The sequence below is a fragment of the Dreissena polymorpha genome, chromosome 3, assembly GCF_020536995.1.
Source record: "Dreissena polymorpha isolate Duluth1 chromosome 3, UMN_Dpol_1.0, whole genome shotgun sequence".
NCBI classification, from domain to species: Eukaryota; Metazoa; Mollusca; class Bivalvia; order Myida; family Dreissenidae; genus Dreissena; species Dreissena polymorpha.
Genome location: NC_068357.1, coordinates 81,655,526 through 81,678,015, shown reverse-complemented (window position 1 = coordinate 81,678,015; position 22,490 = coordinate 81,655,526). Strand labels below are relative to the sequence as shown.

The following is a 22,490-nucleotide window of genomic DNA, read 5'->3' as shown; positions in this document are numbered from 1 at the left end:
TTTTTACAACAAACTGACCATGATTTTGATTTAAGTATTTTACCAACAAACTGATAAAATATTTTGATATCAGCATTTAAACAACAAACTGGTGAAAGATTTTGATATCAGCATTTTAACAACAAACTGATAAAAGATTTTGATATCAGCATTTTACCAACAAACTGATGACAGATTTTGATATCAGCATTTTACCAACAAACTGATAAAGATTTTGATATCAGCATTTTACCAACAAACTGATAAAGATTTTGATATCAGCATTTTACCAACAAACTGATGACAATTTTGATATCAGCATTTTACCAACAAATTTATGACAATTTTGATATCAGCATTTTACCAACAAACTGATGACAATTTTGATATCAGCATTTTACAAACAAACTGATGACAATTTTGATATCAGCATTTTACCAACAAATTGATGACAATTTTGATATCAGCATTTTACCAACAAACTGATGACAATTTTGATATCAGCATTTTTCAAACAAACTGATGACAATTTTGATCTCAGCATTTTACAAACAAACTGCTGACACTTTAATATCAGCATTTTACCAACAAACTGATACAGATTTTGATATCAGCATTTTACCAACAAACTGATGAAAGATTTTGATATCAGAATGTAACCAAGAAACTGATGAAAGATTTTGATATCAGCATTTTACCAAGAAACTAATGAAGAATTTTGATATCAGCATTTTACCAACAAACTGATGACAGTTTCTGATATCAGCATTTTTACAACAAAACTGATGACGATTTTGATTATAAGTATATACCAACAAACTGATGAAAGATTTTGATATCAACATTTTACCAACAAACTGATTAAGATTCTGTTATACAATTAAACTATTATAGCATCGGAAGGAAGTAAAATCTTGATATCAGTATTGACATCAATACAAAATGATATTATTGTGAAATGTTTCCCTTCATCATACTTCATAGTTCATGAATACATAATTATGAACCTCGCTCTGTGATAAGGAGGTTATGTGTGTTAAGTGTTGTCCCAGATTAGTCTGTGCAGTTCACACAGGCTGATCAGGAACAACACTTTATGCTTTTATGATATTTACCGTGTAAAGAAAGTCAATTCTTAGCAAAAATCCAGTTTAGTCCAGACTGCACAGGCTAATCTGGGACAACACTTTACGCACATGCATTAAACCCCCTATTCACAGAGTGCAACCCATATATAAGGAAGTGATCAACATTGTCAGCAATGCTTTTCAGTAGAGTAGGTGCAACATAACAAGGTGTACAAGTTCACAATGCAGTGGTCTATATATGCCTTACCATTTTTAAAAGATACAATACAGTTCACCTTAACAAATGTTTATGAATATTCTCAAGACTACACATAAAAGAACGATTATGTAAAAATATATCCATAAACGGACTTAATTCAATAACAGCTTTGTCACAAAAGTGACTAACAACCTCACACCACTTTATTAGCCAAGTTCAAGGCAATAACTCATCATGGTGATATGTGAAGGTTTAATTTTAATGCTTGAAAAATGTGGAAAAAAAAGGTTCAACAAGCAAGACAGAGCAATGGACAGACCCAACAAACAATCAAATTTGTTGAATTGTTATCCCCCGCAAAATAATTTTTGTATGAATGGGTGCAAAGCACTTGATATAAGGTATTAAAATATATAAAAAATGTAGGGTAATTGTTTTCATGCATTGAAATTCTCCTCATTAATATTTATACACCCATGACGTTTCATGTTGTAATCTTGTAGTGTATCTGAAATATAGCCCTGAAAAGTTGCACAATACAGAAACAAGAGGGCCTGAAAGGCCCAAAGTCGCTCATCTGAGATAACAAGTTATTATTGGGACAAATCTTCTGACCAAGTTTCATGAATATTGGACAATAAATGTGGCCTCTAGAGTGTTAACAAGATTTTACTATAGCCATATTAGAAAAAATGCCCCACCCCTTGGCAGCCATGTTTTTCAAGCAAAGGTTACTATTTTTGAACTCATCCAAGATATCAGTTGGACAAATCTTCTGAGCAAGTTTCATGAAGATCGGAAAATAAATGTGGCCTCTAGAGTGTTAACAAGGTTTTACTATAGCCATATAAGGAAAAAAGCCCCGCCCCATGGCGGCCATGTTTTTCAACCAACCGGCATCATTTTCGAACTCGTCCAAGATATTATTGGGATGAATCTTCTGACCAAGTTTAATGAAGATCAGACTATAAATGTGACCTCTAGAGTGTTAACAAGATTTATCTATAGCCATATATAGCCATATAAGGAAAAATGCCCAGCCCCGAAATATCCGATGATATCGGATCCAACTTCAGATTCGCGGGTACAGATCCACCCCTGGAAATTTCGGTTCCGAATATTTATTTTCATAGTTGTATGTAACCCAGCGCTGTTTTCATGAGTATTGACTTTATACAGACTGGTTCTGTATAAAAGATACATATAATACCGTAATTACTCTATGTTTTCAGACACTTAAAAATAATTAATTTTTTTCGTGTCCGATAGATACGAAAAACATTCTCAAAATACAGGTGTCCGAAAACTTAGAGTCGAAAATTGAAGTGTCCAAAAATAGCCTCAATTGTATCAACGACTACCAGTAATAGCACGCGCTTGTAAAATACCATGCCGTAAAGTATAAATTACAGTTATATATGTTTGCACTGCATTTTAAATAATGTTAAATGCTTAATTTATTTGACAGAAAGTTACTACAAGGTTGTGCTTTGACCAACGAGTTCAAAGATAAGCATGTGATGTACCGATACTCGCTAGTATGAACCTGTAATTAACGCAATTAAAAATTCAAACTATGAATTCTTTGTTTGTTCCTTTCCGACAGTTGTTGTCTAACACCTTTCCATTGTTCGTAAAACTTGCAATAGGGTGCATCACACTTTGAAGCGTTTAATATTTGTCACAGTTATTTAACTGAGAAGTGGTAGTACCATTGCGGTAGATAATTTAACTGTTAATTGGCACTACCCCTGGCAATTGTCATAACGCTTATGCTATCGGGCGAAACCATTGTTTAATACCGGTTTACAAGGTTATTTACCCAATTACGCAAATGTAATGGTCCGTTGCCCTCAGGCATGCACCTGCCATGTTTTATGATGTTAATCTGGTTGTAAAACCCAATGATTGAAGTGTCAATAGATATCAACAAAATGTGTTTGTGAAACACAATGTCCCCCTATATGATGTTTGACCTTGTAGGATGACCTTGACCTTGTGAAGGATGACCTTGACCTTGACATTTCACCACTCAAAATGTGCAGCTCCATGAGATACACATGCATGCCAAATATCAAGTTGCTATCTTCAATATTGCAAAAGTATTCATAAAATAAGCGATTTGGGCCACATATATTTGACCTCTGACCTTGAAGGATGACCTTGACCTTTCACCACTCAAAATGTGCAGCTCCATGAGATGCACATGCATGCCAAATATCAAGATGCTATCTTCAATATTGCAAAAGTATTTATAAAATAAGCGATTTGGGCCACATATATTTGACCTCTGACCTTGAAGGATGACCTTGACCTTGACCTTTCACAACTCAAAATGTGCAGCTCCATGAGATACACATGCATGCCAAATATCAAGTTGCTATCTTCAATATTGCAAAAGTATTCATAAAATGAGCGATTTTGGCCACATATATTTGACCTCTGACCTTGAAGGATGACCTTGACCTTGACCTTTCATCACTCAAAATGTGCAGCTTCATGAGATACACATGCATGCCAAATATGAAGTTGCTATCTTCAATATAGCAAAAGTTATTGCAAAATGTTAAAGTTGGCGCAAACAGACAGACCAACAGACAGACCAACAGACAGACCAACAGACAGACCAACAGACAGGGCAAAAACAATATGTCCCCCACTACTATAGTGGGGGACATAAAAACAGGATAGAAATTGCGCTGTGAAATATACTGTCCGAAACTTAGAGACATTAATTATGGACGAAAACTCGTGTGTCCGAAAATTAAGTCACGAAAAATATTTTTTTTTGCTAAAAAAAGGGGTGTCCGAAAACTTAGTGTCGGAAAACATAGAGTAATAACGGTAGTCGATATTTATTGACGTTTGACAATCAAATAGCAGATCATTCGAGATCCTTCGGCTTTTATTGTCTAAGAGTGTCATTGGACATTCCGTAATGAGCGCCGAAAGCAAAACTAATTCAAAATCATGGAGGATTTACACATTACAAATGCAATTCATAATGGCAATAGATAAGTTTTCAATCCTTATTGTCTTTCTGAATTGTATTAAAAACAACGGTAGTGGATCCTGTGTGACTGGAATGTTATTCAGGTAAATTTTGAATAATTTCGCGACCTGTCAAATTGTGTTCCTGCATCATGTATTGTCTTGAAAGCATCTTTCGTCATATACTAAGTTTAAATGCTATCTTTTGATGCAAGGAACCTCAATTCCCAGTGAGAGAATCTTCTCCACAGCAGGATACCTTGTCAGTGCTCATAGGGCTTGCCTGGACCCGGAAAATGTTGATATGTTAATTTTTGTGAAAACAAACATCAAACTGCATGGACAGTGAAACGTGTATGTTAACGAGCAAACAATAGTTTAAATAAGTGAATAAGTGTTGAGGTTTTGTTTTATTCTGACATTGCTACAATGTTAAACGAGAAATTTGCTATTTTTGTGTTAATAAATGTTTAATGTCTTTTAGTCAAATTAAACATCTAAAACATTGATTGACAGAATTTCTAATTTTCTCTTATCTGAGGTATCCGTATCTGAAAAAATCCGAAGAAACCTTATTTGGATTCGGATTTGGATCCGAACAATTTTTTTGGATTCGTTGCAGCCCTACCTTGGCAGCCATGTTTTTCAAGCAAACGTAACCATTTTTGAACTCATCCAAGATATCATTGAAACCAATCTTCTGACCAAATTTCATGAAGATTGGACAATAAATGTTGCCTCTAGATAGTTAACAAGGCAAATGTTGAAGCCGCACAACCCACAACGGATGACGGACAAAAAGCGCTCACAAAAGCTCACCATTAGCACGTTGTGCTCAGGTGAGCTAACAACAAGTCAAGCAATATGGTCCCCTACCGGTGAAACTCCACCATTGTCAGAATGTTTTTTTTGTGTGTTTTTTTTTATATATATTTGTTGCCATAGCAACCAGAATTTTTTATGTAAGAACAAAATGAAATGATGTGCATAATCTCAATATTGCCATCTATCAATGTTTCAAGTTTCATGAAAAAATATGAAGAACTTTTAAAGTTATCACAGGATCCAGAAAAGTGTGACTGACTGACTGACGGACACACAGAGTGCAAACTATAAGTCCCCTCCGGTTTCACCGGTAGGGGACAACAAACCGCATTAACTCTTACTGAAGACAGTGTAAGGCTATGGTTCTTGTGCATGGCATATCTCCCCATTGATATATATAAATCAATAGTTTCATGTTGAAATCATTGTATGGTATCTGAGATATAGCCGACAATTAACATCATATGAAAACAACAAATTGAAATAACTATTATTTAAGAAAGTGAAGGGTTATGGTTTTTGTGCATGGCAAATCTCCTCATTGATATCTATACATCAATTAAGTTTCATGTTGAAATTGTGTATGGTATCTGAGATATAGCCCTGAAGAAGAACGTTCTATGAAAACAACAAAGGGCAATAACTCTTATTTAAGAAAGTGTAGGTTGTTTCTTAAGAGGCCGTTCTCCTCATAGGTTTCAATACATCCATGAAGTTTAATGTAGATATCTTGTATGATTTCTGGGATATAGCCCTCAAACGTTATATTATACAAAAAAGGGCAATAACTCTAATTTAAGAAAGTGTAGGGTTATGGTTCTTCTACAAGGCACTTCTCCTCATTGATATATATACCGGTATACGCCGATGAAGTTCAAGTTGATACCTTATATAGTTTCTGATAAATATTTTGCATAGCCCTGAAAAGTTTGTGATAGATGGGCAGACTGACAGACAATAGAATTTCTATATCTAAATATAAACAAATAATTTTATATACTGTTTTCCTGGTCATGTATTATAATTAATAAATGATAAACAGATCATCTAAAACATCATAAAATGCTCAAGAATTGGTCCCATCCAAACTACAATTTACCTGGAGAGTTGTCTTCTCTTGGTGACTCTTCCAGGTCCAAGTCATCTTCCTGCTGGGAAGTACGCTGAACCAGTCTCGTGTCAGGAAGTGGCGGGCCATAGGCTGGGGAAAACAATATGGGTGTGTATGTGTTTGTAGAGAAAGACTAAGGGTCACAATAGACTCCAATGAAGTGAAACTGAGGCTTCTTTTCTATCCATTCATATTGATTAAATGAGCTTTCTGTTCATACTTGATACCTGAGTCAGATTATATTAAGAATAACAAGAGATGTTTGTAAAACATGTACCGGTATGCTCCCCATCCTTCATAAAATGCATGACATTTTAATGAATTAATGCGCTTAACATAAATCAGCTATCAATGAAAATACACATATGGTTACATAAAATGGCTGAAACTGTTATTTTTATTAACACCCTGTCTAAAAGGATCTTTTTAAAATGTTCATGGTTGTAATCATTTAGTACAACCAAAACTGCAATCTGATACTTATGGAATTCTGTGACTAATGGTGTTTAATCACAATTAAGTAGTGTTTTATGACTATTGAAAGTCTTCTTCTGGAAATACCTTTGACCTGATGATCGCAATATGGATAGACATCTGCCTTTCCACCCAAGTAACCAGCCTATTATTTTGAATGATTGTAGGTCTAAGCCTTTTAAACAACCATGAACATTTTAAAAAGATCCGTTTAGACAGGGTGTTAATATAAAAATAACAGTTTCAGCCATTTTATGTTACCATATGTGTATTTTCATTGTGTAGAATTTAGCCATGATGGCTATAATGGAACCATATGTGTAGAATTTCGCCATGATGGCTATTATGAAACCAGATGTGTAGAATTTAGCCATGGCTATTATAGATCCCTATGTGTAGAATTTCGCCATGATGGCCATTATGAAACCAGATGTGTAGAATTTAGCCATAATGGCCATTATGGATCCCTATGTGTAGAATTTAGCCATGAGGGCCATTTTGAAACCAGATGTGTAGAATTTAGCCATGATGGCTATTATAGATACAGATGCGTAGAATTTAGCCATAAGGGCCATTATGGATCCAGATGTGTAGAATTTAGCCATGATGGCTAATATAGATCCCTATGTGTAGAATTTAGCCATGATGGCCATTATGGATCCTATGTGTAGAATTTAGCAATGATGGCCATTATGGATCCAGATGTGTAGAATTAAGCCATGATGGCTAATATAGATCTCTATGTGTAGAATTTAGCCATGATGGTCATTATGAAACCAGATGTTTAGCATTTAGCCATGATGGTCATTATGGATCCCTATGTGTAGAATTTAGCCATAATGGCCAGTTTGAAACCAGATGTGTAGAATTTAGCCATGTGGACCATTATGGATCCAGATGTGTAGAATTTAGCCATGATGGCTATTATGGATCCATATGTGTAGAATTTAGCCATGATGGCTATTATGGATCCAGATGTGTAGAATTTAGCCATGATGGCTATTATGGATCCATATGTGTAGAATTTAGCCATGATGGCTATTATGGATCCATATGTGTAGAATTTTGCAATGATGGCCATTATGGATCCAGATGTGTAGAATTTAGCCATGATGGTTATTATAGGCCCATATGTGTAGAATTTTGCCATGATTACCATTATGGATCCATATGTTTAGAATCTAGCCATGATGGCTATTATGGATCCATATGTGAAGAATTTAGCCGTGATGGCTATTTTGGATCCATATATGTGTAAAATTTAGCCATGATGGCCATAAGAGGTCCAGCTGCATACAATTTAACCATGAGATCCTATGACAAGTATCGGAACAACAAACTGTTCTGTACGACAACAATAACCAACACATACCATATTATTTCAAGTATAACACAAAACTCATACATGATTTGTCAGCTAATTTTTAGAGAAATATTTACCAGTGCATTTCTGTGACATCAACACATCATTAAAATTAAAGATGACTTCAGTTTCATGCATTAACATTGAGCAAACGATCAACATCATATTTATTATTTGATACTGTGAAAGTTTTATGCTACTAAACATATCATTACAAAATATACATGTTTGTTTGCATTTTACAAGTCAAATATTTCACTTGGAGTACAGCAGCTTTTAATGCATTTAATAATGCAGAAATTATTTATTAAAAAAACAACAACATCTAAAACTGTCATTTAAACAATAATGCCATTGTGAAATATTGTTTTCTGAAATATTTCAGCAAAATGCATGTATCCTGCAGGATGACAATATTTGAAGCACCATCATTAAGGTTAATACTTCCTGATATATAAACTACATGCTTCTTATCAAGGTTATGGAAGCCAATTTTACTGTCAATTAAAATAGTAACCACATTTATATTAACACAACTTTACTGTACATGTATATAAAGCCTGTAAACAAGCATTTTACAAAATTGTTCATGATGTCAACAACATTCTTAAAAGCATTCACTTGCTTCACATATAAAACTGACATTTAAAATAAATGCTTATTTTCTTTCAAGAAGACCATCATGTCCACATGCTCTGGTTTGACACAGACATTTTTCACTACTGGGTTTTTACTTATGGCGAATGCCTGGTCAACCGTAATACATGACGCTGGCACTGCTAGCACCTGCCTTGCCACTTGACTAACATGGGGATACAAGGCAGACTTCTCCATCCACCATTGCAATGGATTCACGTTGGATGCAGGCTCAGCCATATACAGATTCAGCTCATATTTAGCCACTTCTTTTGGAGTTTTCTTCTCCTCAGAGCCTTGAATCACATCGTCTAGCCAATCATTCTTAACAGTTACTGACAAGTCTGTTCCCACTTCTAGCTCAGTTGAATCATTAGTGCCATCGGAATTTTTAAGCACTGTTTCACTACAATCATTGACATGTTTTGTACTTACTATAACTTTTCTTACATCACTAATGTCTGATGATGATTTTATCTGATTCTTAACTATTGTATGGTTATTTTTCCCATGAGGAAGCCTGGGATCGTCTGTTTCTCCTTCACATGCTGCCTTTATTTCCACAAGCAGCAGGTTTGTCACATGTTCCAGCTCTGCCTGAGACACAAAAGCCATCTGTTTAGTCTGTGGATGTAGGAGACAGGCAAGCAAGCATGAATCCTTGCACAGTTTAAAGTCCTTCTCAATCCTGTTTCTCAAACATTCCTTCATCGTTTGAATCACATCGCCATCATCACCTTCCAGTTCAAGGACTTTCTCTAGCTTAACGAATATCGGGATCACCTTCTGGAGTGTTGGATCCTCTGTGTGTGTTAGCAGCTCTATAGCACTCCTGAACGAACTCAACAGCTTCCCGAGGGATTCCAGAATGGAATTTTCACACACGGCATTGAACAGATTTCGAAGATCTACACCCTTGTCGATAAGCTCAGAGTCCACAACAGCAGCTTGCAGAGCTGGTTTAACATCTGTAAACACTGATATCATTTCATGAAGTATGTCCCAAGTTTTATGTTCTGTATATTGTAATTTCACCAACAGCTTTTCTTCAGGTAAAAGCTCCTTAATTTTCTTCTCCAACATTTCTGCTACTTGAGAATTTTCTTGAACCTTAATGGCCAACACATTCAGTAAAGCTTTGCATCTCTGAACTTCAGGAATATTGAGACATTCGTTAATTGCAGCCTGAATACAACTTCCAAAACAAGGGACAGTTTTCAATTCCAAATGTTCCAATATTTTACTCTCATTCTCTGACATTTCAGTTACCAAAACGACTTCGGTAAAACCCCATTTTCGTATAGTTTCTCTTAAAAGTTCTGCACTACTTTCAAAGTTGTTCCCTGCCCTACATGTTTTCAGAATGGCCTTATTATACTTCCAATCATTAGAGATAAAGGTAACAGAGATGGTATCATACAGACTATTGTCTACAGCATGCCACCGGCTGTGAGACAGAACCGGTGTTTTGACATTTGATAATTCATCCTGTAATTTGTCCTTCACTGAATTATATAGCAATCCTACATGTGTCATCAGTTTCTTTTTCTTTGGAAAATGGTACCTGGGCTGTAGAGTCTTTGCAAATAACTTAAAGGCATCCTTTTCCACTAGTTCGAATGGCATCATGTTTTCAATGAACATATTTAGGAGACTGTCATCTATCTGTTGTAATTTATCTTTGGAAAGTTTTCCAAGACATGAGTCCCCAAGTCCATTTTCCAAACTTTCTGTCTGTGTTTCTTTGTCAAATTTCCCTGTATTTCCTGAGTTATTGACCTGAATAAGATGGTAGTTCTTTTCTCTCATATTAACAAGTGTCTGAGCACACCTGTCAGCAATTTCAATCACCTCATCATCAGAATCGGAATAAGTCTCTTCCTCCTCTTCTTCCTCCTCATCTTCACTCTGAGATCCCTCACTCCCTGAACTCCCACTTGCATCACTTTCATCACTACCCCTTCCATCTTCACTCTCTGCAATGAGAAAAGGCTTGACTTCAATTTTGTTTGAAAAAAATCCAAGCAATTAAATTTTGGCCATTCTGTTTTTGCATTTTTGTTCCTTTCAAATAAATGCATTTCAGAATCTTATTCCATTATTACTTTTTAAAACTGAATTTAAATAGTAATAAAATATTTTTTATATACATTTTGTAATAATAACAAAAATTAATGTAACTATGTTTCTTTACCAGTCAAACCTTTTCCCAAAGCAATACAAGATACACAGTATTACACACACAGGTTTTCAGTACGATGATTCACGATAACTGAACATCAAACAAGTGATAAGCTGTTTAGAATGGGTGCATTCTACATGACTAATGAACAGATATATATTGAAATATTTACAAACAAAATTTCACTTATTCATATTCATTTATAAAACCCAAGTATATGGACTAACAGAATCACTCAAGATCAGAATCCTGAAAAGTCTCATTAGAAACAGACAATCAGACATCAGCCCCCTCCCACCTATAGAAAAAGACATAATTATTGCGCAAAAAAACCCTATAATCTTCAATGCTAATAGCGTCTTTGTAATTATAAACTTGCATGTCAATAATATTATTGGGCTATGTACTACCGTGTTGTTGTTCTAGTTGCAAGCTTACCTTCCACACTCTGCAGGCTTTCTTCACTGTCTGCTGCAATCACATGCTGTCTGGCCTGGGAAGAGCTGATCTTGTTTAACTCTCGTAATGCTGAAAACAAAATTATGAACATCATAGCAACCTGTAACCAGTCTATAAGGCCAGTTCAAAAGAGTTCAGCTGTATATAAGGTATGTTCATATGAAATTAACAGACTGCATATGCATGTCTACTATTTGTTAATTGTTTTCACACTAACAGACCAAGATTTGTGTTTCCATGCCTATAAAAGGTGTAAATGCCTGCTATGTATATATGATAGTCTTCATGTACAGGGCACTAAAACAGCATTCTAACCCAATCTGGAATTATAAATAAACAAGATGTTGCATGCAATATATGCATGGACGCCTTGCTTGTATTGATTCATTGGACCCATTGGCATGATTGGAACATATTTGTAGAGGACCAATAGAGGACATCAAATATAAAGCCCATGGACCTTAAGTTTGTAGAGAAAATTTTTTTTGGTGACCTATATATGCAACTGACAGAAGAAAAAAAACATTAAAAGAAAGGCATCCAATGATCATTCCTGTGAAATTTCGTTCAAATCTGCCCAGCAGTTCAGATGGACAAGTTATTAGAAACTAGGCGTAAGCGTTCTTGAGTTATCATCCGGAAACCTTTTTGCTAAGTTGAGTCATTGTGACCTTGACCTTTGACCTAGTGACCTGAATATCATTAGGGGTCATCTGCGAGTCATGATCAATGTACATATGAAGTATCATGATGCTAGGCATAAGCGTTCTTAAGTTATCATCCGTAAACCATTTTACTATTTCGGGTCACTGTGACCTTGACCTTTGACCTAGTGACCTGAAAATCAATAGGGGTCATCTGCGAGTCATGATCAATGTACCTATGAAGTTTCATGATCCTAGGCATAAGCTTTCTTGAGTTATCATCCGGAAACCATTTTACTATTTTGGTTCACCGTGACCTTGACCTTTGACCTAGTGACCTGAAAATCAATAGGGGTCATCTGCGAGTCATGATCAATGTACCTATGAAGTTTCATGATCCTAGGCATAAGGGTTCTTGAGTTATCATCCAGAAACCATTTTACTATTTTGGGTCACCGTGACCTTGACCTAAAAATCAATTGGGGTCATCTGCCAGTCATGATCAATGTACCTATGAAGTTTCATGATCCTAGGCCTAAGCGTTCTTGAGTTAGCATCCGGAAACCTTCTGGTGGACGGACATACAGAAGGACCGACAGGAGCAAAACAATATATCCCCTCTTCTTCGAAGGGGGGCATAAAAAGTTTACCAGATGCACAGACTCACAGACAACATGATATCTTAAAACAGAGGGGTAATCATGTGATAGTCAAGATGGCGACGTCCATGCAGAGAAAGTAATTTTTTCCCGTCTTATACCCTTTATTACCTTTTGTATAATTTGTACATATCTCTCACTTTTCAGCCATATCAGTTAAAAGGTGATTAATGTTTACTTCGTATTAAAATACAGTCTATATTACAACTTTACTTCCCCGAATTTTTTTTTTTGTGGAGCTGTAATTAGATCATCCCGCTTAGAAATTTTGCAGCAAGTCAATTTGAGATATATAGCAAATATTTATACGAAATAAATGCTAGAAACTTTCATGCTGATATGGCTAGAACGTGAGCGGCATTAAACAAATTAATACAAGTCATAAAAGGCATAAACAGATGAAAAATACCTGTCTGGGCATGGACGTTACCATCTAAACTATCACATGATTACCCCCTCTGTAAAAGCTCCCAATGATCACTTTGTGCTCGGTATGCTTGAAATCTTAACCCTTTCCCCCATATGAAGCAAAGTGAAAATGGCTTTAGCAACCAGCATAAAACCAGAACAGCCTGCAAGTAACTCGCAGTTTGTTCAGGCTTTATGATGTTTGCTGCTCATCAGTACCTAAGGGTTTAAAATGAAGCCTTTAAAACTTGAAAGGTATTTAATTGAATTAACTTTCTAGGGGACTAAAAATGCGTCAAAATACGTATCTATGAGGTAAAGGTTACAAGACATGACATATGCAAGTTTGTACCTGAGGTAGCAACTCTGGCTGGGGCAATGGCAGAGGTGCGTGACTTGGGGGACACCTTGGCAGCAGGTTTCTCACCTGCAGCGCCCTCATTGCGAACAGTGTACTTCAGATTCTCAAACCCATCACTGGACCGCCGAGTTTTCTTTGGCTAAAAAATGTAAAGCCAGTGTAACTGCCAAATGTGTTGTTGTTTTAATGTTTAATGTTTTAATAAAATTATTAATTTAATGATTGAACATGGTAAATGTCTGATAAAAAACAACAACTCTTTTTTAAAGAGGAAATTACTGAACATAAACATGGTATAAATACAGGGCAAAGTAACTTTTGTGCAAAGTAGTAAAACTTTTGTTATTGTTGACAAAAGTATGTTTGGGATCAGAGTTTTTTAATTTGCACAAAACATGTTTCTTTTGGGCATTTGTTGTAGCAAGAAGTTTATAAAGAATTACTGCATTTATAGCACAATTTGACAAATGACAATGTGAGGCATGGAAGGAACTGTTTGTTCTATATGAATTATATTGAAGAGTACCGACCAGAAATATGTCCCTAGACATGCATGCCCCCACATTTGGCTTTTGTCTGAAAACTTCACTGATATCAGAAAAAACTGAACCAAAACATGGAGCTGCACACACGCTATTTCATATGTTTGTAAAATTCATCCCGCATTAACCAATTCTTTTATAGTGACTCAGAAGATGAGATAAAAATTTGTGTAGTTTTTTCTAAAAAAAAGGGGCCACACCTCTAAAACAACAAGAGCACGGCCTTGCGGGTGCAGACCACTCATCTATTTTCTTTTTAAATGTCAAGGGAACTATCTCAATACTTAAATCAAAAAAGATGGATTGGTGGGGTGGAGAGGGGTGTATAGTGTGGGGGTGTGGTCATTTATTACATTATCTTCCAAAAATAAGAAATAAAAATAATAAAAATGCAACAACAAAATAAAAATGATTTTTTGGGCAGAGGGGGGGGGGGGGGGGGGATTCTTGGGTGGGATAGTTGGACGGTCTTTCAAAAATAAAATAATAAAAATAAATATTTTTGTTTTTTAACCATGTTTCCAGAAAGAAAATTGGGGGTGGGGGGGTGGGGTCTGGTATAGTGTTAGGGTGTGGTCATTTATAAGATGATCTTTAAAAAAAAAAAAAAAAAAAAATAGTTCTTTTTTTTTTTTGGGGGGGGGGGGGGGGGGGAAATCGGGGGGGGGGGGGGGGGGAGGGGAATTCGGGGGGGAGGGCATGGGGGATGGTTTGAAGGAGTCTATTGTAGTTTGTCATGTAAGAGTTGTTTTGTCAAAGTATCAATCAAATCTGATCATAAATAACGAAGTCATGGCAATATTTGCAAAATTTAATTATTTGACCTTGAGTCAAGGTCATTCAAAGGTCAAGGTAAAATTCAACTTGCCAGGTACAGTACCCTCATGATAGTATGAAAGTATTTGAAGTTTGAAAGCAATAGCCTTGATACTTTAGAAGTAAAGAGGATGTAAACACAAAATTTAACCACATATTCAAAGTTACTAAGTAAAAAAAGGGCCATAATTCCGTCAAAATGACAACCAGAGTTATGCAACTTGTCTAGTACCCTTATGATAGTTTGTGAGTGTTCCAAGTCTGAAAGCAATAGCTATCATAATTTAGGAGTAAAGCGGCCAAAAACACAAAACTTAACGAAATATTCAATTTTCTTAGTATAAAGGGGCCATAATTCTGTCAAAATGCATGTCAGAGTTACATAACTTTGCTTGCACAGTCCCCTTTAGATAGTAAGTGTTGCAAGTATGAAAGCAATAGCTTTGATACTTTAGGAATAAAATTGACCTAAACACAAAACTTAACCAAATTTTCAATTTTCTAAGTGTAAAAAGGGCACATAATTCTGTCAAAATGCATGCCAGAGTTATCTAACTTTGCCTGCCCAGTCCCCTCATGATAGTTACGTAAGTGTACCAAGTTTGAATGCAATAGCTTTGATGCTTTATGAGAAAAGTGGACCTAATCACAAAACTTAACCAAATTTTCAATTTTCTAAGTATAAAAAGGGCACATTATTCTGTCAAAATACAAGCCAGAGTTATCTAACTTTGCCTGCCCAGTCCCCTCATTATAGTACGTAAGTGTACCAAGTTTGAATGCAATAGCTTTGATACTTTATGAGAAAAGTGGACCTAAACACAAAACTTAACCGGACGCCGACACTGACCCCGATGCCAAGGTGATGACAATAGCTCATCATTTTTTTTCAAAAAATAGATGAGCTAAAAATGAAGATGCGTAACTTAACATGCTGATTGCTATATTTGTAGTAATTCAGCCATAAAGCAGCAATTCGTTTTAGTTACAGGTCAAACAAGCAAAAATAAATATTTTTTGTTTCAGAATGGGCCTCAACTCTGGATCTGTCCAAAATATCCTAACCACATGGGGATGCCTAAGTTCACGTGCTTGATAATATATTTGTTAAGTTTCAGCCTTCTTGCAGAATTATTTTTAGGTACGCACGCAACGCAAGTGAAAAAAGTTTTTTTTTTATATAAAAATGGACCATAACTCTAGTTGTGTAAAAATACCTGCGAACCAAAATATGACGGTGCCCAAGCTAACATGTTGGTTTGTATATGTGCAAAGTTTCATCCCTCTTGCAACAATCGCTTTTCAGTTGAGCAAGTAAGCCGCAACAAGCACACCAATATGAGAATCAGATGATCCAAGCAAGTCATGTCAAGTTTTACCAGTGCAGGGCTTGCTTGCTGGAGCCTATTTCAATCCCTGTGTTTTACATTAACCTTTTCCAGCTCAGAAGCAAAGTAAAAATGGCTATATGCAACCAGAATAAAACCATAACAGAATAGTAAAAACAGAACTGTTCAAGTTTCATGCTGTTTGCTGTTCATCAGTACCTTAGGGATGGAAATGAAGACTTTAAGATTTGAAACTAGTAAGTAAGGTCATAAATTAAATTTGATTTCCTAAAGGACTACAAACGGGTCAAAGAGCGTATCTGAGTGTTAAAGGTTTAAATGTCTTTGCATGTAAATTCAATACTGACTGGTTCTTCATCCGACTCTGCGGAGTGCATAGAGGACTTGGCGTTCATCTCATGGCGTTTGGAGCGGGACATCAACTGCTGACCTGCCGCCGTCTTCAATCTGTGCTTCACCTCAACTGGCCTCTCATCAGACCGTACTCCTACATGCATATTTTGTAAGGTCAGGTTTAAAGTCTGATATTGACATATTAGAAACAAGGCAATGGCACAAATCCAGTGTTTTTAAGGTCATTTTTTTTTTAAATCAATGTAAATAATTTTGCACTCTCAAGTTCATTCTGCATGCAAGCTACCAAAAGACAAAACTTCAGAACAACATCCCTATAAAATCTAAAGCTACTGAGCTGAAACAGTGACCTTGGTCTTGATTCAACAGGTTCCAAATGGAATCATAGTGCAAGCATACATCTAAACGACCTATAAACAAATTTAACACAATATCCCTTCTTCATGCACACTATTATATACAAGAGGGCCTGAAAGGCCCAAAGTCGCTCACCTGAGATAACAAGATATTATTGGGACAAATCTTCTGACCAAGTTTCACGAAGATCGGAAAATAAATGTGGCCTCTAGAGTGTTAACAAGGTTTAACTATAGCCATATAAGGAAAAATGCCCCGCCCCTGGTGGCCATGTTTTTAAAGCAACCAAAACCATTTTCACACTCATCCAAGATATCATTGGGACAAATCTTCTGACCAAGTTTCATGATGATTGGAAAATAAATGTGACCTCTAGAGTGTTAACAAGATTTTACTATAGCCATATAAGGAAAATAGCCCCACCCCTGTGGTGGCCATGTTTTTCAACCAACCGGCATCATTTTTAAACTCGTCCAAGATATTATTGGGATGAATCTTCTGACCGAGTTTCATGATCGGACAATAAATGTGGCCTCTAGAGTGTTAACAAGATTTTACTATAGCCTTATATAGCCATATAAGGAAAAATGCCCCGCCCCTTGGCGGCCATGTTATTCCAGCAAACGTAACCATTTTGAACTCATCCAAGATATCATTAAGACAAACCTTCTGACCAAATTTCATCAAGATTGGACAATAAATGTGGCCTCTAGAGTGTTAATAAAGGTTTTACTATAGCCATATAAGGAAAAATGCCCTGCCCCCTGGCGGCCATGTTTTTCAACCAACCGGCATCATTTTCTAACTCGTCCAAGATATTGTTGGGATGAATCTTCTGACCAAGTTTCATTAAGATTGGACAATAAATGTGGCCTCTAGAGTGTTAAAAGATTTTACTATAGCCATATATAACCATATAAGGAAAAATGCCCCGCCTCTTGGCAGCCATGTTTTTCAAGCAAACGTAACCATTTCGAACTCATCCAAGATATCATTAAGACAAATCTTCTGACCAAATTTCATGAAGATTGGACAATAAATGTGGCCTCTAGAGAGTGAACAAGGCAAATGTTGACTGTCGCACAATGGACAACGCACAACGGACAAAAGGCGATCACAAAAGCTCACCATGAGCATGTTGTTCTCAGGTGAGCTAATAAAAAAAAAGTTGCAGCAACTTTTATCTTAACCCAACTGGCCCAAAATTAATTCACATGCTAAGTCTGCATATAAGCAAACTACACAATTTTAATGCTAGGTTCGCTTATAAGAACACTACACACAAGCAATTACTGCAATACCGCCATACAAACTAAAGGTATTGGTATTCACCTGAAACCAATTTTGTATTTGAAGAAACAGAAAAGAACATTTCCCCTAACATGGCCCATTTACTATCCAAGCTTGCTATATCATAAGTTTCATAAATGCTACAGATATTGACTGCAAGCCACCTGTTTTACTACTCTTCGTAACAACAAGACTAATGCCAAGCAATATAAGTCCCCTACAAGTTTATGCATAATCTCCATATTGCAATCTATCAATGTTTTAAGTTTCATGAAAAAATATGAAGAACTTTTAAAGTTATCGCAGGATCCACTATTTTAAGCAATATTTCTAGTCTTATTTGTTACCATTTAGCACCCAGAATGCTTAATTTAGGAACAAAATGAAATGACGTGCATAATCTCCATATTGCCATCTGTCCATGTTTCAAGTTTCATGAAAAAATATGAAGAACTTTCAAAGTTATCGAAGGATCCAAAAGTGTGACAGACTGACAGACACACGGAGCGCAAACCATAAGTTCACCGGTGGAGGTAGTGTTTTTTCCAGGCCGTTTTAGCGTGGGGGATCGCCATGCCCCATTTTCGTAGCGCCAAGCTGCCCCTTTTAAAGCCATTTAGCGCCACGCTGCCCTTTCCAAAGGCCGCGGCCCTGCCCTTTCATGAGCACCCGCTGTTTTCTGCCCTTATTGATAACATCTTAATTGCCCCTTGACCAAATTTCTAAGCCGACTAGTATCAGAGTATGGCCCCGAGGCAGCGCATTTGTGAATTAGTCATGCGTGAATAACCCCATGTCAGTATCAATTGATATGTAATACCACTAATCAGTAGGTAATGTGTACTGCTACATGATAAAATCTTGGACTGTTACTTCAGAGACTTTTGAAAAAAAGCTCGATGTTATCCTCGTGGCAATTGTGCATTTCATACATAATTCACTTAAATCAAAACATATATTTTTAACCATAATTACATTTAAAAACACAAACAAATTAATTATTTATTGATATTGTCTTTAAGATAATTAATTATTGCAATAATTACTGAGACATATACTAATAAAACAAAATGCGAATCGCATATAAGGCGGACGTATTAGACGATTTTAGGTTGCTATGCCCACCTGTCGCTTACATCATTTGACATTTCGACAACATGGCGGACATACAGAATTAAATTGTGACTTGGCAAAAATAGCAAATAACATCGTAAATTATCAAATTAACGATGGAGATTATACATTCAGAAGGAATTAATGAAATGTCTGTGATAATCAACGATGCATAAAAATGTTTTAGATGGCAACAACATATTTATTTGTAATCTACTCAGTGGGTGTATTTCACGGAAACGAGTGCTTGCATATTGTTAGCGATCAGTTTACTCGCAATATTAAACATCTGACTAGATTATCGTTAGAAATGGGATAAGACAAACATGGTTTCATTTATATGTTAGTGGATCTGTGTATAATCAGATTAATATGCATATATTGCTTTATTATGTTTGTCATGCTGTGCAGTTAATTGAACAGCACGGAACTTAAATGTACATTGCAAGGTAAATATATTAATATAAATCAAAGTAAGTTAAATACATCAATTACTATGTACCATTAAATGTGCTTGTTTATATTTTATGTTTTTCCACTACTGCCTCTGATGCGATTACATGTTTCTCCCTCATTAAGGTATTCACGGAACGTTTTTGACCTTTTTGGCCTAAACTGCGCGCTAAAATGCCCTTTTTGAAAGTAATGCGCCATGCCCCTTTGCCCTCCTGGGAAAAACACTAAGGGGACTAATAACCTTAACCTTTACCAGACTGGCCAGACTTAAGCTACCTTAACTCTTTGCATGCTGGGAAATTTGTCTTCTGCTAAAATGTCGTCTGCTGAATTTCTAAAATTAGCATTTTCTTAGATTTTGTTCAAAGAATACTATAAGAATAGCAAACAGTTTGGATCCTGATGAGACGCCACGTTCTGTGGCGTCTCATCTGGATCCAAACTGTTTGTAAAGGCCTTCAAAATTCGGTTCCCGCACTGAAAGGGTTAACACAACATTTCATGGCGATATATTTTTCCCTCCATCCAAACTCAAGTTATTAAGAGGAACCTGTTTTTCCTTTTTGAACCAAAGTGACCTTGACCTTGACCTGTCATGCTTAACCCATTTATGCCTAATGGACACTCCCATCCTTCTAAATTGGATCGATTTATTTCCAAAATTAGGGATGTCCAGCATATTTATTTCTATATTTAGAATATTTCTTACAGAAATTCCTTCAAGCAAACAGCGCAGACCCTGATAAGACACTGCATCATGCGGCATCTCATCTGGGTCTACGGTGTTTGCCAAGGCCTTTTTTCTAGACGCTAGGCATAAATGGGTTAAAATACAATCCCAAAACAGGTGCCCATGCAATATCTATAGTTTCATTAAGATTGGTCAATTAGTACTTAAGTAATTAATCACCTGTTTTACACTAAATGCCCCATGTACCTTAATCTAATAACCAAGATTTAAAATTTTGTTGAAAACGCTGTAAATAAGTACATCAAACAACCCAACTTAAAATTAACTGGGTCACTTAACACTAGGATTAGGTACACTAGGCACAGTAGCAATATTGCCTTCTTTCCATCACAGGTACCAATATCTACACCTAGGTTCATAAAGGCCAAAGTTCAAGATTTTTTTTTCTCAAATCCAGTTGGGTGAGTGGGTTTTAAACAAGCAACCTGGCTATTATAAAGACTGGAACTGGACCATAGCTACCAAATGCATTTAAGAAGAAATACATTCAGGAAATAGTACATGTATTATCATTAATTAAATGGAGCGTGATAAAAAACTTTTACTGATTCCTCTCTATCAATACCTCATTAGTTTGCTGGATCTATTTAAAAGTAAAGAGTTTCGACAAATCCTTAAAGGCTGGGTAGGAGCATTTAATTTCTCAAGGTAGTTCTAAAATCTCAACCTTGTGTTATTACATGCAACTCAAAAGAAGAATAAATAACAAACAAAAAAAAGACCTACTACACGTTTAGGATGTCTTATAACAACATCTACTTTGCCCAAGGATTTACACTGCAACAAAGGTTTGTAATACTTTCAAAATGTCTTTTTTGTTAAGTACTGATGTGATTATTAATAGGTTAAACATGATACTATGCATCAGGAAGTATTTTGATTAGTGCAATATTGTTAAAATAAAAACAAAATTAAATTTGTTTTGCTGAAGCTTGTCTATAGAGAAGTTCCTTTGAAAAATTGATATGATAATATGTGAATTGTACACTTGAATTAGTTCCTGTATTTCATATAAATTATAGAAAAAAAGATTGAGTGGTCGGGTGATGAAAAAAATTCCTTACAGATTGACTTACATAATTGTTGATAAGGTACAAACAATATCTGTTCACACATATTGGTCAGTGTCTGATTAATTTTTCTAAGCTATATTTCTACCGTACCTTCGTCTACTTTCTTGGAAGAGGAGATGGATTTTTCTGCCTCATTTACAGCCTTCATAAGCAAAGATTTATTGGCTTGCATTGCCTTTGGAACGCTAGACCTGAAACATAGAGGAATGGGTCATGCATTAATAAAGAGCTTGTGAACGAAACAACAATCAGAAACAATAGGCAACACACATATATACCATTTAAACAAAACTTATGAATAAGAGCTGTCAATAAAAAACTTTGCTCAGAGCTATAAAACATATTTTTTCTTGAAATATGGATGAAAACTGTTCAACACAGAAAGCTGAAACTGAAAAAGGGTATATCTGAAGATTAAGTTTGTAAGGCATTGATTATCAACCTTGGCTAAAAGATTATGTTCTCAAACATTTACATACAATTTAGAGATGATCCAATAAACACTGATGGACGAAGACACCAAAACAGGCTGAATATGCAAATAAGGGCCATCATTCCACAGATTCCTGTAGACCTTTAATTAAATATGTGCCTCACTTTAGGAAAACTGGACTTGATGCATGTGCATAAAGCATCATCCTAGATAAGCCGAGCAGTCTGCACAGGCTTATCAGGGACGACACTTATATGGATATTTTTTTTCTAAACGAAAATCCGATGTAGCATACTGCACATGCTAACTACGGATGACACTTGACACACATGCATTAAGCCCATTTTTCTCGAGCGCCACACATATCCCAGTCTTACTTCCTGGATGGCCCCTTGACCACGCTGGCCACTGACCCCACTGCAGGGTTCAAGGGGTCATACTCCTCCTCCTCCTCTTCCTCAAGCTCATATTTCCTCTTTACTGTCCCCACATAGGAGCTGGGCTTCCTTCTAGAGTCAGAGCTATGCGTCCGCTCCTGGAAGGAATATATTGCAAATGTGAATGGCCAGAACTGAAT

The 22,490-nt window shown here is 36.1% G+C and overlaps 1 protein-coding gene across 3 annotated transcripts in view; it reads right to left on the bottom strand.

Moving 5' to 3' along the window:
- Positions 1 to 22,490, bottom strand: part of LOC127874958 (zinc finger CCCH domain-containing protein 14-like) — a 40,002-nt gene that overhangs the window by 6,652 nt on the left and 10,860 nt on the right. For 2 of the 3 annotated variants that reach the window (XM_052419667.1, XM_052419668.1), the window contains exons 7-12: positions 22,291 to 22,448; positions 21,571 to 21,671; positions 16,434 to 16,573; positions 13,371 to 13,518; positions 11,287 to 11,376; positions 6,182 to 6,283 (exon numbers count right to left, since the gene is read on the bottom strand). In XM_052419667.1, coding sequence (XP_052275627.1) covers positions 6,182 to 6,283; positions 11,287 to 11,376; positions 13,371 to 13,518; positions 16,434 to 16,573; positions 21,571 to 21,671; positions 22,291 to 22,448 — 739 coding nt within the window. Of the gene's footprint in view, positions 1 to 6,181; positions 6,284 to 8,073; positions 10,643 to 11,286; positions 11,377 to 13,370; positions 13,519 to 16,433; positions 16,574 to 21,570; positions 21,672 to 22,290; positions 22,449 to 22,490 lie in introns of those variants that run through there. The other variant, XM_052419666.1, reaches the window with a different exon arrangement.